Raw genomic sequence first — 27,535 nt, forward strand, 5'->3', positions numbered from 1 at the left:
TATTTTGGATTGCATCCTAAAAGGCTTATTTTTAGAAGTACCAAAAGTATAGTACATTTTTCTTAGCAAGTCCCATGACACAATCCTCAAAGACTGTGTTATGATCAGGCTCTCAAATATGTTCTCATAATTGTACAATGTATATAAGATTTTTTATTTTTCTGATTCTGAATAAAACGTAAGATATACTTTATCCACGTTAATTGGAAGCTTTAAAGGCAATGTTTAGTGACAAGGTAATATGATGTTGTAACAAGTTTTAATTACAATAGGCTGAAATAGGATATTCTGCTTAATAAAGCATACCAAGGATAATCAGATATGGGATGAGATGATTCAATGTCATTATATAAACAAGTTATTATAAGTAATTAGGACAGATTATGTTTTCAGTGTCTTTAGTCATTGTTTCATTGGTCACGGGGTGTTTTGTTGTTTTGTGAATTGATTTCCAGAGTATTAACTTTTAGTGAATTGATTTCTAGCAAATTCACTTGCTTTCTATTTCAAACATGTAGTATTGGAAACATATATTTTCCATAATTTCTATAATATTGTGTTTTTATTTTCACTAGAAGAGTTATTTGTTCTTTTCTAGTATATCACACTAGTTTTATTAATTTGACTAAGACAAATTGACAAGAATTCCCAAGGAATATAGGGATCTTAGTTCTTCACATTAATTTTAACCTTTCTTCTAAACAGTCATACATGAGACTTGTGCATCTGCCAAAGAATACTCTAACCACTCAAGCAGAATGTATAACCATATGGGAGATTTTCAGGTGTAAAATATAAAGCGCTCATTTTTAAAGTGATAGAAATAAGCAGAACTTTCCATTAAAATGCAGATCAGTGTTGTACAGCTATAGATAAAATGTTCCAATGAAAATGGCAATATCCAGGCTTGGAAGGGCCATACTAGGGGTAGGCAAATGATGCCAAGTTATTAGCATAGTGTAAGTGAAATGAATAGAAGACTAGAGGCTGGCATACATGTGGTGACTGGACAAGTTTCATGGAAAATTCGATGGTAGACTCTGGCAGAGACAGAGCCTACTGAAATAGTTTAGGACAGGAAAAGGTAGAAGCAGAAATGGTAAATATAACAAACCATATAAATATATACTTGGTCTCCTTTCTTCTCTTAGCTTCTTTAAAAGACACAAAATCATGTACAATAGTAATTAATTATAATAATGTATTGTTAGGTTTGAAACATATACAGATGTAATATGTATAACAATTATAGTACAAAAAGGAAGAGGGAATAGAGCTATCTAGGAACAACATCTCCATATCTCACTGGAATTAAGTTAGTGTAAATCTGAAGTAGATTCTGGTAAGTCAAGGTGTATATTACAACCCCTAAAGCAATCACTAAGAAAATAACTGAAGAGAATACAGTGGGAAAAAAATCATTAAAGTAATTAAAATGTTATACTAGAAAATATCCAGTTGATGCAAAAGAAGCCAGTAAAGGAGGAACAAAAATGACATAACATTTAGAAAACTATAAGTAAAATTGTGATGTAAATCCAACCATGTCAATAATAACATTAAATGTTAATACATGAAAGAATCCAATAAAAAAATACAGTTTGTCAGCCTCAGTGATAGTCTGTCTAAAGGAGATACACTTAAGAGTGAAAGATACAAAGAGGTTAAAAGTAAAAGTATAGGAAAAGATATATCATGCAAATAGCAATCATAAGAAAGCTGGAGTGACTATACCAATATCAGACAAAATAAATTTTAAAACAAAAAATGTCACTAGAGATAAAGAGGGACATTTTGTCAATCTTTCAGGATGCTGTAACAACTGTAAACATTTAGGTACTTAACAACAGAGCCTCAGAGTACATGAAGCAAAAACTGAAAGAACTGAGGGAAGAAATAGAGAATTCAAAAATAATAGTTGGACACTTCAATACCCCACTTTCAATAACACACAGATCAACTAGACAGAAAATGAAAAGTGAAATGGAAGACATGAACAACATTACAAACCAATAAGACCTAACAGACATTTATGGGACACTCCAACCAAAAGTAGCAGAATACATAATTCTCAAATTCACGTGGAACATTTTCCAGAAGAGACCATAGGTTAGTCTACAAAAAATTTAAAATAAATAAATTTTAAAAAATTGAAAGTCACAGAAAGTATATTTTTAGGCCACAATGAAATGTAATTAGAAATCAGTAGCTGAAAGAAATTTGGAAATAAATGGAAATTAAGCAACACACTCTTAAATAACCAATGAGTCAATGAAGAAATCAAAAGGGAAATTAAAAATTACTTTGAAATAAATAAAAAGCAAAACACAACAATCCAAAACTTATGGGATGCATCTACATCAGTACTCAGAGGGAAATTTATAGCTATCATTTACTATATTAAAAAGGAAAAAATTGAAACTTAACATTCCATCTGAAGCCACAAGAGAAAAAGAGCTAAATAAATCTAAAGAAAGAATAAGGAAGGACATAATAAAAATTAGTGAAACAGGGAATAGAAAAACAATGAAGAAAAATCAGCAAAACCTAAAACTGTTACTTTGAAAAGATCAACAAAATTGACTAACCTGACATAAACTGACCAAGAAAAAATGAAGTTTCAAGTTACTAATATTAGGAGTGAAGGATGGGATATCATACCAACCTTACAGAAATTTTTTTAAAAGATTTTAAGAGAATACTACAAATAACTGTATACCAGCCAACTAGATAATGTAGATGAAGTGGACACATATTTAGGAAGACACAAGAATGGAGTCAAGAATAAATAGAAAACCTGAATGGTTCTATAAAAAAAGAAAGAGTTTCAGTAGTAATTTTAAAACTTTCCTCAAAGGAAAGTCCAGGATCAGATAGCTCCATTGGCGAATTCTGCCAGATGTCTTAAAAAGAATTAACACCAATCCTTTACAAACTCTTATGAAAAATCGGAGAAAACGTTCTCATTCAAACTATTAAACGAGTAATACCCTGATACCAAAACTAGACAAAGATATGGAAAGAAAAGCAAACTACAGAACAATAGCTCATGAATATAGATGCAATAATCCTCAACAAAATGCTAGTAAACCAAATTCAGCAACATACAAAGAGGATTTTCCACCATAACCAAGTGAGATCTGTTCCAGGAATGCAAGGTTGGTTAAACATACAAAAATCAATCAATGCGATTCCACATTAATATAGTGAAGGGTTTAAAAAAACTATACAATTATATCAACAGAGACAGAAAAATCATTTTACAAAATCCAACATCCTTTCATGACAAAAAATTCAACATCTATGAATAGAAGGGGGGCATCCTCAACTTGATAAAGGGCGTCTACAAAAAACCCACAGCCAATACCATACTTAATGGTGAAAAACTGAAAATTTTCTTCCTAAGATCAGGAACAAGATGAAGATGTCTACTCTTGTCACTGTGTATTGTACTGGAGTTTCTAGCCAAGATAATTAGATAAGAAAAAGAAGTAAAAGGCATTCGCATTAAAAAGGAAGGAGTTTAAACTATCTTTTGTTGTAGCTGATATGGTCTTATATATAGAAATCCTAAGGCATTCACTAAAAACTATTAGAACTAATGAGTGAGTTAATCAAGGGTGCAGTGTACAAGATCAATATACAAAAATCTATTGTATTTCTACATACTAGCAACAAACAATTCTGACAATAAAATTAATAAAGCAAATCTACTTACACAAAAAAGAAGAAAATACTTAGGAGTAAGTTTAACAAAAGCACAAAACTTATACTGTGAAAACTACAGAGCATTGTTAAAAGAAATTAAAGAAGACATAATTATATGACAAGACATCCCATGTTCATGGATCTGAAAACTTAACATTGTTAAGATGGCAATACTTGCAAATTGATCTACAGATTCACTGCACTCTCTATGAAAATTACAACTTGCCTTTTTTTCAGAATTTGACAGGCTGATCCTAAAGTTCATATGGAATTGCAAGGGATTCCAAATAGCCAAAACAATCTTGAAAAGAAAAAACAAACTTGGAGGACTTAACCTTTCTAATGGCAAGAATAAGCATGCTCTACTCCACCAATTTTAAATCTTCATGATATAAAAAGTTTTAATTTAATGTTAAAGAGAGCTAGTGTAAAAGCTTGTTAAGATTCATTAGAGAGCAAGAAATATATAAATCAAGCAAAGATTGTGGATTTAAATGGCATACTCTATTTTTAAATTTCATATGAAAAATCAGTATTTACAAATTTCTGTGATATCAGAGTGAATCAAGCTGGCTATGATATCAGACACCCCACTGATTGCTAAGGTTAATTCCACTTATTTTCTTGATTCTGCAGGTATCTCCTACATTCCTCATTCTTGACATGGTTGCCTCTTATGAAACCGTGAGCTTGATCAAACAGGATTATTTTCCCATTTAGAAAAGGAACATTCTTGAGTCAAGGGTATATGAGTACAGTAGTTGCACTATCTTACCATATCATACATATGAATGCTGGTTAGTTACTTTCAAGGCTTACCAAAGGTATTTATTGAGATATATGACACAGCCAATTAGTGTTACCATACTGATTTGACTGCATTAGTTCAAAGGGTTTATAAAATGTAAAAAATAAGGATTCGCATACTTTAGTATTCTACTCATGCTTATTTCTCTTTTCCATTCTTCAGATATTTTGTCTTAAAAATTTACAAATACTGAATCTGAGAAATAATCCTATCAAAAAAATCCCTTCTACAATTCAACAACTTAAGTTCCTTAGAACTTTCAACATCGCCTTTAATTTGATTACTACGCTTCCACCTGGGTAAGGTTGATAGTCTGAGATTATAAACACAGAAAATAAAGAGCATATAATTTAGAAAAGGATCAATTTCCCTTCTGAAAGCAGCTAGCTACTTTTTAGCCATTTGATAATTTTTATTCAGTTCCAATTAGCTGATTTGCTTCTAATTATTGTGTTAAAAAAAAAAAGAAAATCTACCAGCTACATAGATGGCACTTAATCTGGGGCTAGTAAATACATATCTAGACATCCATTATCTGAGTATGGATTAAATCATATAAAGAAGCTCAGGTGAGAAACTTACACCTATCCCTTGGTAGCCTTTCTGGATATCGAAAGAACTCTGAACCTGGAATTAAGAATTCTAGCCTTGGGACTTCCCTGGTGGCGCAGTGGTTAAGAATCCTCCTGCCAATGCAGGGGACATGGGTTTGGGCCCTGGTCTGGGAAGATCCCACATGCCGTGGAGCAACTAAGCCCGTGCGCCACAACTACTGAGCCTGCGCTCTAGAGCCCGTGAGCCACAACTACTGAAGCACGTGTGCCTAGAGCCCGTGCTCCGCAACAAGAGAAGCCACTGCAATGAGAAGCCCACGCTCCACAACAAAGAGTAGCCCCTGCTTAACACAACTAGTGAAAGCCTGCATGCAGCAGTGAAGACCCAATGCAGCCAAAAATAAATAAATAAATAAATAAATAAATTTATTTTTAAAAAAAAGATCGAGAAAAAAAAAGAATTCTAGACTTTTAACTTCAAAGTTGAGAATTATCTATTTGATCTGGAGAAAGACACAACCATTCTAGGCCTCAATTTCCTAATCTATGAACTAATAAATTACCTGTATGATGTCTAAGATCCTTTAAACTCTAATAGGAATGTTGATACCCAGGTATAAAAGAGATGGATTTTTTCCCCACATATGGACTGGTAATTATTTAAGTCTTAATGAAAGTTTTGAACCAAAACCTTAACCAAATGCCAAAACAAGTTATCTCTTCCAGTTAGATTTTAACAAATTGAATGTAGGTTAAGGGCAAAAAGTTAAAAGAGCACAGGGACTCTTAAATAGTTGAATAACATTTTGCAAAAGAAGGTTCTTATATTAATTAAGAAAGTGCATCAAAATTCATTTATAAAACTGTTCATCCAGCATTGTTTGTAATTAACAATCCAAGATCTACATTAATACACTGTAAAACTATTCATTTTGAAAAATTAAAAAGTATGTAAAAATTATATCATTTCTGTGTAAAAACGCTTATATACACATCACACATTACACATAAAATGTATTTAAAAGGAAAGAATAAATACTAAGGAAGTAAAGATATTGCATTATGAGTTTTATTTTTGTTTGACTCATCTATCTTTCCACAGTAACATAAACTGTACTGTCTTGATTCCCTGCCTTGACACTAGAATCAGCCATTTCTTTTAGGAAACCCTATTTCCTTTCTATTGGAGGATGGTATTTAAAAAACAAGATCTGGGTGCTGGATATTCCCACTGCTATTGGGATGATATTGCTTCTAGACACTCTCAGTGGACAGAGATAGGTAACTTATGTATGTATACTAATCTGTGTGTACACACATATCTATAATTGTCTCTGTGTATACACACACACACATACATATATGTACACACACCTCACTCCCTGAAGTTATGAAGCCGTAACTGTAACAAAAGTTAAAAAAAAAAAGTTCTTATCTTTTTCTCAGTGGATACCAGGAGGAAAATGACATAGAAAATTACTACTTTTAACTAACAGAATCAAAGTTTTGCCTTGTTTTGGTTCAGTTTGATTTAATTAGCCAGCATGTTCTTTGGCGAAGAGAAGCTGTTTGGAATAAAGAACCTAAGAACATACTTGTGAACCCTGAAGTAAGAGCTGATTCTGGAAATGCACAAATTTATTTTCCCATATTGCTATTGATTAAAGATAGGGATTGAATTACTTTGTATCCATATACCTGAAGAACGGGGAGTACTAATTTGATTTCATACTGACTTGGATAAACCACTTAACTTCTTATAGCTTCCATTTTTTCTTTTTTTTTTTTACAGTTCTTTTTTTAAATATATCTTTATTGGAGTATAATTGCTTTACAATGTTGTGTTAGTTTCTGCTGTACAACAAAGTGAATCAGCTATAAGTATACATATATCCCCATAGCCCTTCCCTCTTGAGCCTCCCTCCCATCCTCCCTATCCCACCCCTCTAGGTCATCACAAAGCATGGAGCTGATCTCCCTGTGCTATGCAGCAGCTTCCCACTAGCCGTCCATTCTACATTTGGTTGTGTATATATGTCAATGCTACTCTCTCACTTTGTCCCAGCTTCCCCTTCCCCCCGCCCCCCCCACCCATTTTCTACGACTGTGTCTTTATCCCTGCCCTGCCACTAGGTTCATCAGTACCGTTTTTTTAGATTCCATACACGTGTGTTAGCATACGGTATTTGTTTTTCTCTTTCTGACTTACTTCACTCTGTATGACAGACTCTAGGTCCATCCACCTCACTACAAATAACTCAATTTCGTTCCTTTTTATGGCTGAGTAATATTTCATTAATATGTGTGCCACATCTTCTTTATCCATTCATCTGTCAATGGACACTTAGGTTGCTTCCATGTCCTGGCTATGGTAAATAGTGCTGCAATGAACATTGTGGCACATGTCTCTTTTTGAATTATGGTTTTCTCAGGGTATATGCCCAGTAGTGGGACGGCTGGGTCATATGGTAGTTCTATTTTTAGTTTTTTAAGGAACCTCCATACTGTTCTCCATAGTGGCTGCACCAATTTACATTCCCACCAACAGTGCAAGAGGGTTCCCTTTTCTCCACATCCTCTCCAGCATTTATTGTTTCTAGATTTTTTGATGATGGCCATTCTGACTGGTGTGAGGTGATACTTCATTGTGGTTTTGATTTGCATTTCTCTAATAATTAGTGATGTTGAGCATCTTCTCATGTGTTTGTTGGCAATCTGTATGTCTTTGGAGAAATGTCTATTTAGGTCTTCCACCCGTTTTTGGATTGGGTTGTTTGTTTTTTTGTTATTGAGCTGCATGTGCTATTTGTATATTTTGGAGATTAATCCTTTGTCAGTTGCTTCATTTGCAAATATTTTCTCCCATTCTGAGGGTGTATTTTCATCTTGTTTATGGGTTCCTTTGCTGTGCAAAAGCTTTGAAGTTTCATTAGGTCCCATTTGTTTATTTTTTATTTTATTTCCATTACTCTAGGAGGTGGGTCAAAAAAGATCTTGCTGTGATTTATGTCAAAGAGTGTTCTGCCTATGTTTTCCTCTAAGAGTTTTATAGTGTCTGGCCTTATATTCAGGTCTTTAATCCATTTTGAGTTTATTTGTGTGTATGGTGTTAGGAAGTGTTCTAATTTCATTCTCTTACATGTAGCTGTCCAGTTTTCCCAGCTCCACTTATTGAAGAGCCTATCTTTTCCCCATTGTATATTCTTGCCTCCTTTGTCAAAGACAAGGTGACCGTATGTGTGTGGGTTTATCTCTGGGCTTTCTATCCTGTTCCATTGATCTATATTTCTGTTTTTGTGCCAGTACCATACTGTCTTGATTACTATAGCTTTATAGTACAGTCTGAAGAGAGGGAGTCTGATTCTTCCCGCTCCGTTTTTTTTCTCAAGATTGCTTTGGCTATTTGGGGTCTTTTGTGTTTCCATACAAACTGTAAAATTCTTTGTTCTAGTTCTGTGAAAAATGCCATTGGCAATTTGACAGGGATTGCACTGAATCTGTAGATTGCTTTGGGTAGTATAGTCATTTTCACAGTGTTGATTCTTCCAATCCAAGGACATGGTATATCTTTCCATCTGTTTGTATCATCTTTGATTTCTTTCATCAGTGTCTTACAGTTTTCTGCATACAGATCTTTTCCCTCCTTAGGCAGGTTTATTCCTAGGTATTTTATTCTTTTTGAACACTCCCATTTACCATTGCAAGGAATCAAGGTAGCTTCCATTTTTTAAATCTGTAAATAATATTAACAATATTGCTGTGATCCAGTGAAAGACCACTCTAAACTGCCACAAACATATAGTAGGCTCTCAATAAATAATATTTATGTTGCTGTGGTGGTGATTAATGTTTTGACATGCAAATATTAATGCTAGCACAATCTTCCAAGCCAACAGCAAGGCTCTAGTTTAAGCATCTCATTGCTCAATGATGTGCTGATAAATAAAACAATGAAATAAATGTAAAACATTCTATACACCCTGAAAATTGTGATAGATTTGTTGCTAGTGGGGTATAGAGTATCAAACCAAACTGAGGCTGTCTAAACAGATTTGCTCTCTAAAACCATATATAGATGAGATAAATTTCAACTCTAGAGCCTATGAAATTTCTTAATTAGCTTTCTCAGTGCTGTCTACAAGCCCAATTAAACATCACAATCAACAGGAATTTATCATCAACAGTGAAAGCCTAGAACCAGACTAGTTTGCTTGTACTCAAGTAATAAGGGAAGACAAAATGACTCTAGAAACTGCCTGAGGCAAGAAAATGAAATAACATAATTTTGAATTAAAAAAATGGAACAGATGGTATTAACATTTTCTTTACAGAGGTGGAAAAAAAGTCTGAGATGAACACTGAACTGAAAAGTTTTTTTTTTTTTTTTTTGCTTTTCTATTCAATCTCATTAATTTCTCAGAGCAAATGATTTTATATTAACTGGGGTCACCATACCTTTTATTCAATTGTGATTTCGTAAGCACTTTTGATGTGCTAGGCACTGGCCAAAGCACTGGATATACAGAAATGTAAAATAGAATCCTTGGCCTCCAGAATGTCATAGTTTAGAAGACAGACATTTATTACACAGTGTGATAAATTCTATGATAGTGCTAAGCAGAGAAGTACAGAAGAGGCAGCTCACCCATTCTGAAAGATGCAGGAAGAGTTCCTTGGAAGAGGTGACATCTAAGCCAAGACTTAAAAAATGGAAGACACTGATGAAAGAGTCAAATTTGGGGGAAGTGGAGATATGTGAGAACTGGGCTAATTCAGGGAAATTCAGCAAATAAATTCTGGGCCTGAGGTGAATGCGGGGTAGTGTGAGAGGTGAGTTGGATGAGTAGTCTGGGGACAGATCATGAGGACCATTATAATCCACACTAAAATAGTAGGAAGTTAATGAAATATTGTGCTCATGATGCTTTAGTTAATAATCATGCAAGTAATTTTTCATCCTTTAAGGAAAACAGGAAGGTATTTGAGAAGAGCATTCACAAAGAGGGGAATACTTACTAGGGATTTTGGTAAATGTCATACTTCAATTCCAGTCTCCAAGAAGCAACTCCCACTCCCACCCCCCAGGAGACAGGACTCTCTGCGTTAGCCTTTGTGTTCTTTGGTTCTTACTTTTAAGTACTTTGTTTAATGGAAAGAAAGACCAAAGATATTTCACCAGGAAAATCTTAATGCAACTGCACTGGGTTGAATGGTGCCCTTCAAAAATTGATGTCCAGGGCTTCCCTGGTGGCGCAGGGGTTGAGAATCTGCCTGCTAATGCAGGGGACACGGGTTCGAGCCCTGGTCTGGGAGGATCCCACGTGCCGCGGAGCAACTGGGCCCGTGAGCCACAACTGCTGAGCCTGCGCGTCTGGAGCCTGTGCTCTGCAACAAGAGAGGCCACGATAGTGAGAGGCCCGCGCACCCCGATGAAGAGTGGCCCCCGCTCGCCGCAACAAGAGAAAGCCCTCGCACAGAAACGAAGACCCAACACAGCCAAAAATAAATAAATAAATAAATTAAAAAAAAAAAAAAAAAAATTGATGTCCATGCAGAACCTTAGAATGTGACCTTATTTGGAAATAGGATCTTTGCAGATGTAACTAGTTAACATGAGGTCATACTGGATTAGGGTGGGATAAGGGTGGGTTCCAAAACCAATAAATGGTGTCCTTATAAGAAGGCCATGTGAAGACAAAGGTAGAGATTGGAGTTATGCTGCCACAAACCAAGGAACACCAAGGATGGCTGGCAACCACCAGAAGCTAGGAGAGGGGCAAGGGACAGTCTCTCCCTCAGAGCCTCCAGAGGAACCAACTCTGCCGACCCCTTTGTTTCAGACTTCTGGCCTCCTGTACTGTGAGAGAATAAATTTCTGTTGCTTTAAGCCACCCAGTTTGTGGTAATTGTTATGTCAGCCCTAGGGAACTAATAGAGGTGGTTTTTTCTAGATGGGGTTTTACCAACTCTAAACATTTCAAACCAGTCTTAAGGGATAGATGAATTATTTTTAGGAAATTTCATTGTAATTATACCATCTATAATTTTTTTTTAAATTTTATTTATTTATTTATTTATTTATGGCTGTGTTGGGTCTTCGTTTCTGTGTGAGGGCTTTCTCTAGTTGCGGCAAGTGGGGGCCACTCTTCATCGCGGTGCGCGGGCCTCTCACTATCGTGGCCTCTCCCATTGCGGAGCACAGGCTCCAGACGCGCAGGCTCAGCAATTGTGGCTCACGGGCCCAGTTGCTCCGCGGCATGTGGGATCTTCCCAGACCAGGGCTCAAACCCGTGTCCCCTGCATTGGCAGGCAGATTCTCAACCACTGCGCCACCAGGGAAGCCCATCTATAATTTTTAAAAGTCTATAAGTAGAAAAATCTTAGAAAAATACAGTTTCTCTATGCTTCTATTTACTGAAGAATTAAATTCTTTATTAATGCCCAGTAATGGTAAACATATAATCATTTTCTCTTTCTATTTAAGGTTATTTTGCTTGTTTAATCTTGAGGAACTTGATATTTCCTACAACAGTATTGCTTTTATTCCAAATGAAATCCAGAAACTCAGGTATTTTGGAAGTAATAAGTACCCATAAGACATATGCCCCTTAAGGATATATTAGGTGATGATTGTGATGGATAAAATTGAGTCCTTTCATTTATTCAATAGCCATAAAACATAATATGTGAAGCATAAGGTTTACCATAATGTAAATTGAATGACTGTTTAGTATTTTTAAGACATAACATTTTCAGTAATTATTTAAAAGCTAATATTGATGACCACCTTAACAGAATGACAAGCTGCTTTTGTCCATTTATCCGTGTGTGCACCTGTAATTCTTATCAGTTTATTTTTTTGTAAGGAAATACATATACACGAAATGCTAGTAATACACAGTGCTTTAATAATAAGCTCTGATTTTTTCTTGTACTAATTTCTAAAAAGTCTCTGAAGTTGATCTCTGACCTTCTAGGTCAGTACCATACTATTTTGATTATGACTTTAGAATAATTTTAATAACTAGTATGGAGATTTGTTTTTCAATAATAGTCTCAACTAGTCTCTTTAGATTATGATCTTTAAGATCATTTAGTATCATTATAAGCCCCTCCTCCCCCCAAAAACATACAATTGTGTTGCTACTATGAACGTAATATTTTCTGTAATTCCTATTTCTAGTTGACTATCGCCAGTCAGACTAGAGAAATAAAGAGTACAACAGAATAGAGAAGAACTATTTACTTCTTTACATTTTAAAATCAAACTATGTAAAAAATTACCTTAGTTCTGATTGAGTTTTACTAGATTTTATTTGGTTTCTAGGAGCATTATCTTATCTTCAGTAAAATGAGATCATTTTGTTTCTGCTTTTCTAATATTTATACCAATTATTTAATTTCCTGTGTAATAATCTTTGTATTTTAATAGAATTCAGCCTGTTCACATTTGTTATGATATATTTAATTTTTTACCTTCTGTTTTACTTTGTATTTACTATTTATTCACTTTCTCCTTTCCATATTTCTTTTTTGGCGGGGGGAGATTTTTTTTCAGGATTCTATCTGTTCTCTTTTTTTTCTCCCTTGTTAATTTTGGAACTCCATTGAACTTTCTGAGTCTATTACAGGCTATCTTTCCTTCCCCAAAATTCATAAACACATTTTTCTTTAATATTTTATAAAAGCAAGATAAAAGCTTCCCCCAGGATGATGGTCTGTTTCCCCACTGCTGCCTTCCACCAATAGTTGAGACCTTTACCTGAATGAAAAAAAGTACGTGTTAATGTTTAATTTGTCTATGAAAATAAATTCTTTCTTTGTATCACTATACTATACTATATTTTATGTAGTATAACATTCATTCTTCTGTTTGTGATTATTTCTTTTTCCATAGTGATGACTTGTTGCAAAGACCCAAAATATGTGCTTTAACTCTACTATTTACACAAATGCACTTATTTCCATGATAATATATTGGTTTGGTTGCTTTTTAGTTAATTCTCTTGATTTTAAGGAAATACTTAACACATATTTTATTACTACTAAGTTTTATACCATTTTTTGGGAACATTGGGACAGATTTCTTCTTCTATCTTTTAAAATATGGTTTCCTTTATTTGCAGATCACTTGAAAAATTGATCGTTGATGGAAATGAACTGACTAGTTTTCCACATGCAATTTTGAAGCTTAATCTGAAAAAAATCTTATTTGAGAATAATTTCACTCATCCTAGTTTTTGGAAAGAGAATTCTATGAATAGTCCACAACGTCTTACTCAACTTACTTCTTTGTTCTTTTTAAAGAATAATCTACATAAATATTATAATGTGATCCCAGTGGAAATTCAGAAGTTACTAAAATGGTGAGCAAACACTGAAGCTCTTTTTACCAAAACACACTTTTAAGCATTTAAATGAATATTTAAAATATTCTTTATTACAGGGCCAGATGATAGTTTTACTGTATACACACACACACACACACCCCACCACACACCAAAACATACGCAATCTTTCAGATTGCTCCTTTTGGCTCTTCAGGCATAATTTTGTAGTCTGAATTCAGCCCACCTTCTCAAGTTATTACTTAAATCCAATGTGAGGTACAGATTGCTGAGGTGTAGCTGGCAATATCTATACGGTTGTAGTATAAGTCTTTTCTATGAACCACTAAGGACAAAGGGGATTCTTCCAAAAAAAGATTCTTTAGTGCCAGGCACACTATGAAGGGAAATGCTTTATTCTACTCTAACTTCATAGAGACCAGGAATAGAGCAGACACACACAGGGCAACTTCTCTTCCTCAGGGGTCGACAGCCAGTGTGGGAATTATTGCCTATCTCAGGACTAGGATTCTTAAAGCCCACACACTATGAGTCTACTCAGGCTCACCTCTTATTTCCTTTTAGATGGTGTAAAACTATTTTTTACTGCACTACAGATCATCAGTGCTTGTGTTACTGATATAACTTTTTTTTTTTTTCTTTTTTGGCCGTGCTGCATGGCTTGTGGGATCTTAGTTCCCTGACCAGGGATTGAACCCAGGCCACAGCAGTGAGAGTGCTGAGTCCTAACCACTGGACCACCAGGGAATTTCCCTGATATAAAAAATATTTGTTGTATGCCTAAGTAAAATGGTTTTCCAGGAGTATATTAATCACCAATATTGATTGAATAAAAGACAGAAAACCTGAACAGACTAGTAACCATTGGAGAAACTGAAAAAGTAATTAAAAATCTATCAATAAAAAAAGGAACCAGGTGCCAAAGTTTTCGATTTTAATGCACTATGTCAATGTTCATGAGATTTGAATGCACATGAGAAAGTAAGAAAATCACCAAGGACAAAAACATTTAAAAAGAATTAAAACCTAACTAGTGACTGTAAACATATATGGGACCAAGAGATTTGAATTCACCACAAAGTAGGGAAGCTGAACATGGTATTCCTGAGTGAAATCTGTACCGCCAAAGTGGCTGGTGGTCCCAGAGCAGTGAATACTTCTCTTTCAGCAGAACAAATGTTTTTGAGAGAAACATCCTCAATTTAGACATTAAAGATTCCAGAAAATTAATTTCAAATGAATATTATCTCAAAATTAAAATTTTCAAATACATGAGGAAATAAACCACCAAGAGTAAAAATTAGCACAATCAACAGATATGAATCTCCAAGGATCTAAGATATTAGAATTGTTGACAGAATATGAATTACCTACTTTAAGAGTTTAAAGAAGTAAGATATAATTTTTTAAATGGTTAAGGAATAAAAGACCATAAATATGACCAGGCAAATATGAGAAAGAAATTTAAACGCAATTAAATTCTAGAGACTAAAAGTGTAATAGTTGAAATTGGTGCGTGGGTTTAACAGACAATTATCCACATATGAAGAGAAATCTGGAGAAATTATTGCGTATATGTGGACAGGAGGCAAAGAGACATGGACAGTAAAAGGAGAAAATTTAACATATCCTTAGAGTCCCAGAGAATGTTGGGAGTCATTGTTCAATGAGGTAGTGTCTGTATATTCTCAGAAGTGATGAAAGGAGTGAATTCACAGATATTGAACACTCTACACCAGCCAAGTAAAACACCTTGTGGTGAAAGTGAAGAACACCAAAGACAAAGACTTAGAAATCAGCTGGAAAAAAAGTCACTTACAAAGAACAACAAACTGCTAGCAACAGTGGAACAATAACTGAAGAAATGTTATTTAGCCCAGCAAAACTAACTTTCAAGAACAAGGGAGAAAAATGGATTTTCAGATAATAAAACAGAGAATTTATTCCCCCCAGATTTTCACTTTAGTGAAATGAAACTTGCAAAGAATGTGCATCAGAAAGAAGGAAGATAACTCCAGAAGTATGCCTGAGATGTAAGAAGGGATGGAGGGAAAAGAAATTAGAAAATATGAGGGAAACAAATATGATCTCTACGATCTATAAAGTAATAGTAACAACAAAGTTTATGGTGTGGTGTTAAAAAGAAGATGTAACTAAAATCAGACATCAAACAGTTAGAAATGTGATTTTAAAAAGATACCTTTTATGATAGCAATAAAAAATATAATGTACCTAGGAATATATCAAGTGAAGTATGTCCAAGATATTTATGGAGAAAAAGATTAAAACTTTACAAAAAGGTAAAGAAGGCTGAATTAAATGGGAGGGATACACACACTCAGGTATAATAAGATTTAATACCAAAAATATATCAGTTCTCCCCAAATAGAACTATAGATTCAATGCAATTCTGGTCAAAATCTGAACAGAATTTTCTGAGAAACTGGATAAGCTGATTTTAAAATGTGTATAGAAAAGCAGAGACTCCAAAATAGCCAAAGCAAGCCTGAAAAAGGAGCCTAATATTAGGGACTTGCCTATCAGATATAAAGACTTATAAAAGTAGAGAAATACAGTTGATATTACACGCAAGGAAAGACAATCTAACCAATGAAGAATACATAGCCCAGTTTTGTTCTCATGTACATGTGAAACTTGACGTTGGACAAAAACAGCACTGTGGATCAGTAGGGAAAGGATAGACTTTTCAATAAATGACACTGAAACATCTGATCATCTATAAGTAAGAAGTATATAACTATGTTTCTGCTGTGTATATGTTACCATCATTTACAAAATCATTTCCAATTGGATTAATGACTTAAATATGAAAAGCAAAATTTTTAAGCCTTAACAAGCAAGTATAGGAGACTATCTGTATGACTTCAAGGTAGAGAAAGATACCTTAAACAAACCTGAAAAATATAAACAGTAAAGCAAAGTTTCATAAATTTGACAAAAGATGTTTCTACATAATATTATAACCATCAATAATATTAAGAGGCAAGCTATTAACTGAAAGAAGATATTGCAATGCTTATAACTGTTTAAACATATATCTCCCACATATCAATAAGATATAACCCATAGGAAAGTGGTTAAATGATAGGAATATGCAATTCATGGAAGACGATATATAGATAGATGATAAACATAAAGAATGTTAAATCTCTCTAGTAACCAAGGAACTGCAATGTAAAATAGCAACGATAGGGTTTTTTACCTACCTGTTTTATCAAAATTAAAAAGATTGATATTAAGTGTTGCCCTTGCATGCCCAGAAACAGGATTAGCATGCACCATTGGTGGCACTGTCAAGTTGGTGAAAGTTTTGTGGAAGGTAATTTGACAGTATCTTACATATTCCTTAAAACAGAAATTTAAATTTTAGTAATATGTCTTATAGAAATAGTTATATGTGAACACACAGTTAGGCAGAGGGATGAAAACTGCAGACTAAGTGTGCATCAATAAAAAAGTGGTAAGATAAAATGATGTATCCATATTTTGGAACATTATGGTGCTGTTAATAAGAATGAAGTAAAACAAAATGTATTGACATAGAAAGCTGTCCAAAGCATTTTGTTAAATCAGAAAAGCAAGCTGTATGTACAGACACATACATACAGAGGGAACACATACACAATAGAGATTCCATTTATGTAGAAAATAGTCATGTGTCTGGGAGCTAGAGGGAACACCACCAAACATGAGCTTTAGTTATTCTGCAAAGGGGAGTTAGAGTGATTTAAAGGAGGAATAAAGGGGAAATTCTGTGCTTTTTTTCCTGTATGCTTCTATATTTTTTGGAAATTTTACAAGGATGGGTTTTCATGTAAATAAAAAGTGACAAGTGGATTACAAACAAAAGGGGCTAGAGAAGGAAAGATTACAACTACAGCTGGGAAAATAGGGAAAAGATGTAGGAATGAAATAGTGTTTGAAAAGAGTCTTCGAAGAACAGGTAAAATTTATATATTTGGAAATATGTGTTGTATTGAAGAGACATTCCAGGAAGAGGGAACTGAATGGGGAAATGAACCAAAGTTGAGTAAAAATAGGAACGTGGGCAAAGAGAAAAGTGAATGTCCAGCCAGAACAAAACATCTACGAAGAGTAGCAAAAAGTCAGTTTAAAAAGGAAGGCTGGAGCTAGCTTATGAAGACCACTGATGGGGTTTCTTCTTTAGGCCATGGGAGCCATTGCAGGTGACAGCAGCAGACCTGGCAGTAGTGTCAAAGATGGACTAGAGTAGCGGAAGGCTGGGTGGAGCTCACTCAAAGCGCTCTTGTAACTGGTAAGGGGGGATTAAACCAAAGTAATAGGTATAGGAGTAAATGGGTAGGAAATGACACAAGACAAATTATGAAGGTAAAATGAACTCAACGGCTGCCTGAGTATGTGAGGCAAGTAAGAGAGGGAGGAGTAAAAACGATGAGGGGTTCAATCTCATCAAGGACAACTGTCGTAATATTAATAAAGATAGAAACAACGAAGGAGGCGTTTGTCACCCAACCCCACCCTCATCCTCTAATGTCTACTCTTGGCTTTGATTCTTAATTTCCAACCTCCGTCCCAAGTACTACGTTTGCTGAGTCTGGATGGTGACTCAGCTCTGGGCTCTGTACAACGCCTGCACCTAGGCTGCCCCAAGCCCAGCTTCTGCCGCCACCCCAGCGACTTGGGCCCTACCCATTAGCAGCTGTGAGCTTCTTTTTTGACCCCTACAACTTCTCTTTGCATTTTGCCTCCCTGTGTCTCTACCTGCATTCTATCACCTCAATCAGACAGAGAATCTGCCTTTGTTGAGAGTTGGGTCAGAAGACTCACGTTCCATAGGATTTTACCTTAACTTCCTTGCGCACGAGAATGATAGAAATGTTTACTTAGAGATACAGACTAAAGTTTCAGAAGTAGTATTCAGTTCCACTAAACTATAAAGCCTTGATCATACTTAATACTTGGAAGTCATCTTTACTAGAGATAACTCAGTATGTTTTTTAACATCTTTATAGCCTTCCATTTTCCATTATTGTGCAAAAGTCTTTGAATTTTTTGATAAAATTATTAAATATTGCAATTTAATTTTCCATGTGATTTTATTAGTACTAGCGTATTTTCCCAAGTATATATCACTTACTTGGGGACAGTAATAGAACTATTTAGTTAGAGGAAATAAGGAAATAACAACTCAGGCCACTAAACTCCCTTATTCTGAAGATGACATTCCTCAAGAGTTTAGGTGACTTGCTCAACCAAATTTTCTTCTCTTTAAAATAATTTTATCTTTTATCAACACAAGTATTTAGTTTAAAAGATCAAATGTTTACTACGGGGCTTATCATGAAAATCACCCCTGCCCGCATCTCTATCCCCCTTCACTCTTTACCTCCAGAGTCACCTATTGCCAAACTCTTTTTGCAGTTCTCCTCTGGGTGTTTGCTCTCATATTTTTTAAATTTTATTTTCAATTGTGGTAAAATACACATAACACAGAATTTACCATCTTGATCATTTTAAAGTGTACTGTTCAGCAATCAGCACATTTTTATTTCTGTGCATCCAATCTCCAGAAGTCTTTTCAACTTGCAAAACTGGAATCGGTCTTTATACCCATAAAAGAACAACTCCCCACTTCCCCCTCCCCCTAGCCCGTGGAAAACAGCCTTCTACTTTCTGTCTCTATGAGTTTGACGACTCCAGAAACCCCCCATAGAAGTGGAATCATGTGATATTAGTCTGTTTTTGTGATGAGCTTATTTCACTTAACATGATGTCCTCAAGGTTCATCCACGCTGTAGCATGTGTCAGAATTTCCTTCCTTTTAAAAGTTGAATAATATTCCATTGTATGGATACACCACATTTTGTTTATCCATTCATCTGTTGAAGGACATTTGCATTGCTGCCACCTTTTGGCTGTTGTGAATACTGCTATGAACATGGTTGTACAAATACCTGCTTTCCATTTTTCTTCTATTTCCAGAAGTGAAATTGCTGCATTAAATGGTAATTGAATTTTTAGTTTTCTGAGGAACAGCAACACTGCTTTTTATAGAGGCTGCACCATTCTACATTCCCACCAGCAGTGCACAGGGTTCCAATTTCTTCACATCCTCTCCAACACTTATGTTCTGTTTTGCTTCTGTTTTTGTTTATATTGGCCATCCTAATGGGTGAGAGGTGGTATCTCACTGTAGTTCTCATTGCACTTCTCTAATTATTAGTGATGTTGAGTATCCTTTCATGTGCTTTTTGGCCATCTGTGTATCTTCTTTGAAGAAATGTCTATTCAGGTCCTTTGCCTATTTTTAAATTGGATTGTTTGTGTTTTCTCTTGTCAAGTTGTAGTTGCTTATATATTTTGGATATTAGCCCCTTTTAAAATACAATTTACAAATATTTTCCCCCATTCAGTCAGTTGCCTTTTCACACTGTTGATGGTGTCCTTTAATGAACAAAAGTTTTTAATTTTGCTGAAGTACAACTTAAATCTATTTTTTCTTTTGTTTCCTGTGCTTTTGGTGTCATTTACAAGAAATTATTACCAAATCTAATGTCATGAAGCTTTTCCCCATATATATATATATTTTTTTAATTAATTTATTTATTTTTGGCTGCTTTGGTTTTTTGTTGCGGTGCGCAGGCTTCTCATTACGGTGGCTTCTCTTGTTGCAGAGCACAGGCCTCTAGACGTGTGGGCTTCAGTAGTTGTGGCTGGCAGGCTCTAGAGTGCAGGCTCAGTAGTTGTGGCGCATGGGCTTAGCTGCTCCACGGCATGTGGGATCCTCCCGGACCAGGGCTCAAACCTGTGTCCCCTGCATTGGCAGGCTGATTCTTAACCACTGCCCCACCTGGATGTCCCTCCCCTATATTGTTTTCTAAGAGTTTCATAGTTTTAGCTCTTACAGTTAGGTTTTTGATCCAGTTTGAGTAAATTTTTGGATATGGTGTGAGGGTCCAACTTCATTTTTTTTATGTGTGGATATTCAGTTTTCCCAGGACCATTTGTTGAAAAGACTGTCCTTTCCCCACTGAATTGTCTTGGCACCCTTACTGAAAATCATTTGACCATATTTATGAGGATTTATTTTAGAGTTGCCTCTATATTTTTAAATAGCATCCTTGAGTCATTCTTCTTGTGTTTTCAATTTTAGCTATTATCTCTAAATTTCCTACTAAGCAAGATAGGTATTAGGACTCTTATCAGCCCTTATATATACCTGTCTTCTTCCTCCAACCTCACAGTATAGTTATTTACAAAATGTTTAAAATTTCAAGCATCCTATGCCTCACATTACTGGCATTCCTTATTCCTCCCCCTTCCTTGCTTTAATTTTTCTCTGTAGCACTTACCATCACCTCATTTTATATTTTATCTAATTATTTTATTTAATATCAGGCTGGTCCTCTAGTATGTAAACTCCATGAAAAGAAGAATACATGATAGTTTTGTTCATTAATGTTATCTCCAGTACCTAGGATAGTTCTGGCGACATAATAAATGATTAATACTTCTCGAGTAAAATAATGATTTTAAGTTAAATCAATAATTATTATTTAATTATAAAATCTAAGTAATGCATAGTTAGGCTACACAGTGTACTATGGATATATTTCTTTTACTGTACAACTTTTTGTTTTTCCTAGAAAGAGTAATTGACTTTTATTCATTTACTTTGCTTTATGTGTTTATCATTAATTCTGCCATGAAAATTCTAATAGAGTTATTTAAATCTTTATCAGTATGAATGTATCAGATATGGCTATCAGTCCTATTAATTTTTTTTAATACATCATCCTGGAGCCCTGTGTCTTTCTGCCCTAATCTAGAAATGTTGCTGTCTAGATCAGGTGCACAACTGTTATTCCAAGACTTCCCTTCACTATTATCTTGGAATTTCCTTTACTATAGTCACATTGGATACCTTGTTCTTTGTTTACCTCCACATTTTGGTGAAGCCAGCCCTCCAGTGTCTCCCTGCAAAAGAATGCATGGAAGTAAAAATTTAAGACCATGCATCTTTGAGTATGCCTTTATTCTGCACTCAGACTTGATTGATAATTTGGCTGGGTATAAAACTCTGGGTTCAATCATTTTCTTCAGGATTTTGGAGACATTGCTTCATCATCTTCTACTTTTCTATTTTTTATTTGAGATCTACAGCTTTCTTATTCCTTATCTTTTATATATAACCTATACCATTTTTTTGGAAGGGGAAGCTTTTTGAATCTTCTCTTTTTTTTGCTAGTTGTTTAAAATTTTCATGATGATGTGCCTTTGTGAGATTTTTTTTTTTTAATTCAATGTGTTCAGCACTTGATGTATCCTTTCAATCTGGAAACTCATGTATTTTAATTCTGAGAAATTTTCTTATACTATTACTTTGAAAATTCTATCTTCTATTTTTCTGTGCTCTTTCTGGGACTATAGCAAATATTGGACCTTCTGAATTCTTCCACTTTCTTAAGGCTACCAGAATATGCCACCCCAAAATATGCTTCTTTTTTTTTTTTTTTCCCTGCACAAAATATGCTTCTTTGACATAGGTATTATTTTGAGCTTAAGGCAACTGAGATCTAGCAGATGCAGGAAAAGCTCTTTACCTCCCAGTAACTACCTTAAAATAGAATATAAATTTCCCCTTTTGGAAATTTCCATTTGTAAAATGCTTTCACACCAGGAAGAGAACTACTTCAGGAGACGAATCTTATCACCTGAGAGACTCTTAGCTGTATAACAAGACAACCCTTATTTACCATATATTTCCACCCTTTACCTTCCCATAACTGGGCTTCTCAGCCCAGAAGCCCAAATCCCCTTTTCCTTTGTTTAGCCTAAGATGGTATATAGGCCTCCATCATTTGGCTGCTTCTTTGAGTCTCATTTCTTTGAGAAAGTCCCATGTACGTGTACATAATTAAACTGTTTTTTCTCTTGCTAATCTGTTTGACAAGTTTAAACTGACAAATTTTATTTCCAGAGCCCCAGCCAATGAACCTAAGATGTGTAGAGGAAAAGATATTTTTCCTCCCTTACAATTCCCAGCCAGAGGAGGCTTGTTTCTTGTCTTTGTTTTTTGTCTTTTTTTTTTACAAAACTGTATATATTTAAATTGTACAATAGGATTATTTGATATACATACGCATCCTGAAATGATTACAAAGATAATGTTAATTAACACATCCATTGCCTCATATAGTTAACTCTTGTTTTATGAGGTGAGAATATTCAAGGTTTACTTTTAGCAAATTTCAAGTATATAATACCACATTAACTCTAGTCACCATGTTATACATTAGATCCTTAGAATGTATTCATCTTATAACTGAAAGTTTGTACCCTTTGACCTACACGTCTCCATTTCCCTCTTCCCCCAGCCCCTGGCAACCATCACTCTACTCTTTCTATGAGTATGTGCATCTTCAACCTAAGTAGAAATTGCCAAATTGTTCCAAAGTGATTACACCAATTTATACTCCACCAATTTATACGTATCCTCACCAAACTTTGCACTATCAGACTTTTACATTTTGCCTATCTGATGATTTATGAAATGGTATTCTTTTGTTATTTTGTTTTGTATTCCCTGATTACTAATGAAATTAAGAAGCTTTACTTTTCAATGTTCTCTGGATGTTCAAGTTTCTTCTTCTGTGAATAGTCCATTCATGTGCTACTCTTAATATACTAATGGGCTGATGTCTTTTTTTAACTGATTTGTGAGCATTTAAAAATATACATGGACACTACTCCTACACTAGGTTACAACAGTCCCTTTATTTTTAAAATGATATATTTATTTTGAGTTATAAAAATAATATGTATTTATTATAGAAAATTTGGGAAATACAGAAAAACATTATGAAGAAATTTAAAATTCCCTGTGATCACATAGGAGAATAGGTCCAAAGATAATTACTGTCTTCCATTTGGGATTTGTCCTTAGGGTGTTTTCTTACTATGAATCTATACTTTTTTTTGTTTTAGAGAACTAGGATTATTTTATACACATATATTTATTTTTTAGCATTTAGTTTTTCACTTGCGTATGTCTTAGCTCCTCAATGAGATGGTAAGATTGATAATGAGAAAGGCCATATTTTATACTACTTTGAGTCTTACATAGCATCAAACAAAATGTCTTTCCTTTAGTAGATTTGATGTTTCCTTCATTGCAGCACATCCCGATGTGAATGGTGTCGTGGTCCAATGTTCGGTGAAGGTTTTCGCATCATCCGATCCTGCAATATTTTTGGAGTAACACAGTTTCCTGTTATATTTTATGTCTGTTCCTCTTCCTGCTACAGAAAAGTAAAGGAAAGCAATTTTGTTTTCGATAATGTTCCTGGTAAAAGAATATCTCTAAATTCCGAGTTGATGAATCATACAGTGATTTATGAGTCCCACTTTAAAAGCCATTAAAGTTTACGTATATAATCATTCATGTCTCTGAGAGCACAGGTTCTGTGGGGAAGATAAGCGTCTTCTCATGTGAATCCTCTTTGTAATCCTAGCTCCTAATGAAAGTCTGCGATTGTTAGGGAATCTTTGCAGAATATTTACTTAAGAATGATTAGTAAAAAGTCTTCGGGGATTTCAAAGAAGATCTAGAAAATTTCTTTCAGAGCATGTTTACTATAAAAAGAAAAATGTTAGAATCCTTTGCAAAAAGTATTTATCTTACAATTGGCCTTTTTATGCATCCATTCTCAGGGATAAGATAGTTATCAAAGTCATCAGTGGGGTTTGGGCCTCATATGGATTCAAAGTCATGTACCCAAGTACTCAATATTTGTGCATTTCTGTGGAAATTTGTCTAGTGCCAACCATCTCAACTGTGGATTGCTTTGGGGAATAAAAGATTAATTCCAGTACTATACTTAGTTGTTTGAATTCATTACCCAGGCTCTAAGAAAACTGGTATAATCTTTCAGTTATCTTCACCGCCATCTCATAAAGCTAGTGCCATAGGCTAGTGCCAGCATTCAGTAGGCTTTCAGTGATAGCCTGGCAAGAAAATAAAGTAAAACGTACAAAATTACATTGCAAAGCAACATATGGATACAGTAGAACTTGAGGCTTTAAGAATTAGTATTTGGTAAGAGGAAGGTAAAAGAGCATTTTGAGATAACAATTTTAGAAAGGCATAGAATTGTTTCACTTATGGCATATCTTTTATGTGCAGTTAACTTAAATCTAAAATGTCATTGCTAATGAAACCTGATGAAATGAAACGATTTAAATTTATACAACTATCGTATCATTAGAGAATGTCAGAAAATACATTCTATGTCAGTTTGTGCATATCATGTAGTAATATCATTTAAATAAAAAAAATAAGCCAGGCAAAATAATTTTTCTGACTAATGAATTCAATAAATTGGGATGCCTGTATTCTTCTCCTTGAGAATTAATTCAATTTTAAGCAGAAATAGGAAAACCTTGCCTGAGAAGTATACAAGGTATTCTCCAGCAAAAGAATAAAATTATTAATGTAGGAGAAGTAACTATCATATCACACATGTAATCCAGAAGGGGATATTTATAGCATGATAATAAATTCATTAAAAATGTAATATGCCCATAATTATGAAACAAGATTTAAAAAAATAAATCCTAATTCACTAAATCCTAGTGGCATATAGCCTACTCATGTTTACACTTGTCCCTGAAATATTTCTTGGAGGAAAAGTATATTTATTTTTTATTTAAAAAAATGTTGTTTCTTGGTTGGGTGGTGTCATACTGGAATAAGAATAAACAGGAAAGAATAGGGTTCATGGGAAATTACAATATCTTAGAGACACTGCAGAGACACAAATATACCTAGACATTTGGACAAACATGAAACATACTTAGAGCTCAATCTCGCTATTTCTTCATGGTTAGTACAAACCTAGAATCTAAGTGATCTCTTATAGATCTTTAAAAAAATAACTTACAGTGTGTTTTTTAAATATGAAAGTAAGACATACATTATAGAGGGGCTTCCCTGGTGGCGCAGTGGTTAAGAATCCGCCTGCCAATGCAGGGGGCATGGGTTCAAGCCCTGGTCTGGGAAGATCCCACATGCTGCGGAGCAACTAAGCCCACGCGCCACAACTACTGAGCCTGCACTCTACAGCCTGCAAGCCACAACTACTGAGCCCGTGCGCCATAACTACTGAAGCCCGTGCGCCCTGGAGCACGTGCTCCGCAACAAGAGTAGCCCCCGCTCGCTGCAACTAGAGGAAGCTCGCATGCAGCAACGAAGATCCAATGCAGCCAAAAATAAATAAATTTTTTAAAAAGGCATACATTATAGAAATATTTGAAAATAAAACTAAACCTAAGAGGAAAATAATATCTCTGCTGTAATGACAACACCCAATGAAAAAGAGATAATCATTTTGACAGGTTTACGTGTATATGTACACACTGAAATAATGCATTACTCTACTTAAAAAAACGGGATTATGTATCTGCCTCACACCACACACAACAATTTCCAGATTCCTAAAGGTCAAAATTGAAAATATAAAGAGATAAATAGGGTCTTAATAAAAAATCAGAATGAGAAGGATCTTTTTAAGTAGGAAATGAAACCCAAGAGAAAAGATGAACAGATTCACTGTGTAAAATTTTTAAAAATTCCTGTATAGCCAAAACCACCACAAATAAAGTCAAAAGACAAGGCAGCATACTGGAGAAAACATCTGTAATACATACGACCGACAGAGAACTAGACTATTCACCCAGGAATCTTGATTGTAAATGACAGAAACCCACTAGAACCAGTGGAAGCAACAAAAGGAAATGTATTAGTAGTCATTTGTGCATGAGTCTTCAGGCACAGCAAATTCAGTTCAAACTGTGTCATCAAGGCATTATCTATTTTTCTTTCTATCTATCTATCTATCTATCTATCTATCTATCTATCTATCTATCTATCATCTACCTCTTAGCAACACCTTTCTGTAAGTCTGTCTCATTTCTAGGTAGCAAGGATGACCACTGATGATTCCAGGTTTGTGTACTGGAATGTCAGGAACCTCAGAGAAAAGGGCACTATCTATCTCCACTGTTACTGTAAAACATATTAGGGATGATTTTCACTGGTTCAACATGGTTCTCACATGTCCATATGTGAACAAATCATTCTAGGTGCATGAATGGAATATTCTGATTGGCTGAGTCACATGCCCATTTTTGTAACTGGGAAAAGGGAAATTAGCCCCTCCCCAAACACATGAAATAGATTCTTTACAAGGAAGAAGAGTTCTGGAACTGAAAATTGGGGAAAGGAAAAATGTTTTGGGCAGCTAAAATCTAGAGCTATCAGAGACTTTTTACAAATAACAACAAAAAGATGAACTAAATATTTAAATAGCTATAACAATCAAAATTTAGTATGTGTATTTTTTATCCAAATAACTGTTAAGAAGTTATTGCTCAAAAATACTTGCACAGGACTTCCCTAGTGACGCAGTGGTTAAGAATCCACTTGCCAATGCAGGAGACACGGGTTCGAGCTCTGGTCCGGGAAGATCCCACATGCCGCGGAGCAACTAAGCCCGTGCGCCACAACTACTGAGCCTGCGCTCTGGAGCCCACGAGCCACAACTACTGAAGCCCACGCACCTAGAGCCCGCGTGCCACAACTATTGAGCCTGCGCTCTAGAGTCCGTGCTCCGCAACAGGAGAAGCCACCACAATGAGAAGCCCGCGCACCGCAACTAAGAGTAGGCCCTGCTCACTGCGACTAGAGAAAGCCCGTGCCCAGCAACGAAGACCCAACACAGCCAAAAATTAAAAAATAATTAAAAAAAGAAAACTTGTACATGTGTACAAAAATATATCAAAAGACATTCACTGCAATGATACTTACAATAGTGAAAAATTAGAAACATTCTAAGTTTTCATCAGTGGAGAATTAAATGTGGTAAATCCAACAAGGTAATATCATTCAGCCACTTAAAAAATTAGATAGCTTTGTTTTGCCTGACATGGAAAGATATCTACCAAGTATTGTTAGAGAAATATTTACCAGGTATTAAAATCACGTAACTCAAAATTTAAAAGATACAAAAGAGTATATCTTAAAAATTCTTTAACCCCAGTGCCCTGTCATTCAT

At 35.0% G+C, this 27,535-nt stretch overlaps 1 protein-coding gene across 1 annotated transcript in view; it reads left to right on the forward strand.

Moving 5' to 3' along the window:
- LRRC63 (leucine rich repeat containing 63) overlaps positions 1-26,310 on the forward strand; it is a 44,029-nt gene extending 17,719 nt beyond the window's left edge. Inside the window, exons 6-9 of the mRNA XM_082434988.1 lie at positions 4,679-4,815; positions 11,555-11,638; positions 13,197-13,436; positions 23,600-26,310. Of these exons, the coding sequence (XP_082291114.1) occupies positions 4,679-4,815; positions 11,555-11,638; positions 13,197-13,436; positions 23,600-23,843 (705 nt within the window). The 3' untranslated portion in view covers positions 23,844-26,310. The remainder of the gene's footprint in view (positions 1-4,678; positions 4,816-11,554; positions 11,639-13,196; positions 13,437-23,599) is intronic.
- Positions 26,311-27,535: the final 1,225 nt, after the last annotated feature.

Source organism: Balaenoptera physalus (genome assembly GCF_965194825.1).
Source record: "Balaenoptera physalus genome assembly, chromosome: 18".
Lineage (NCBI taxonomy): Eukaryota > Metazoa > Chordata > Mammalia > Artiodactyla > Balaenopteridae > Balaenoptera > Balaenoptera physalus.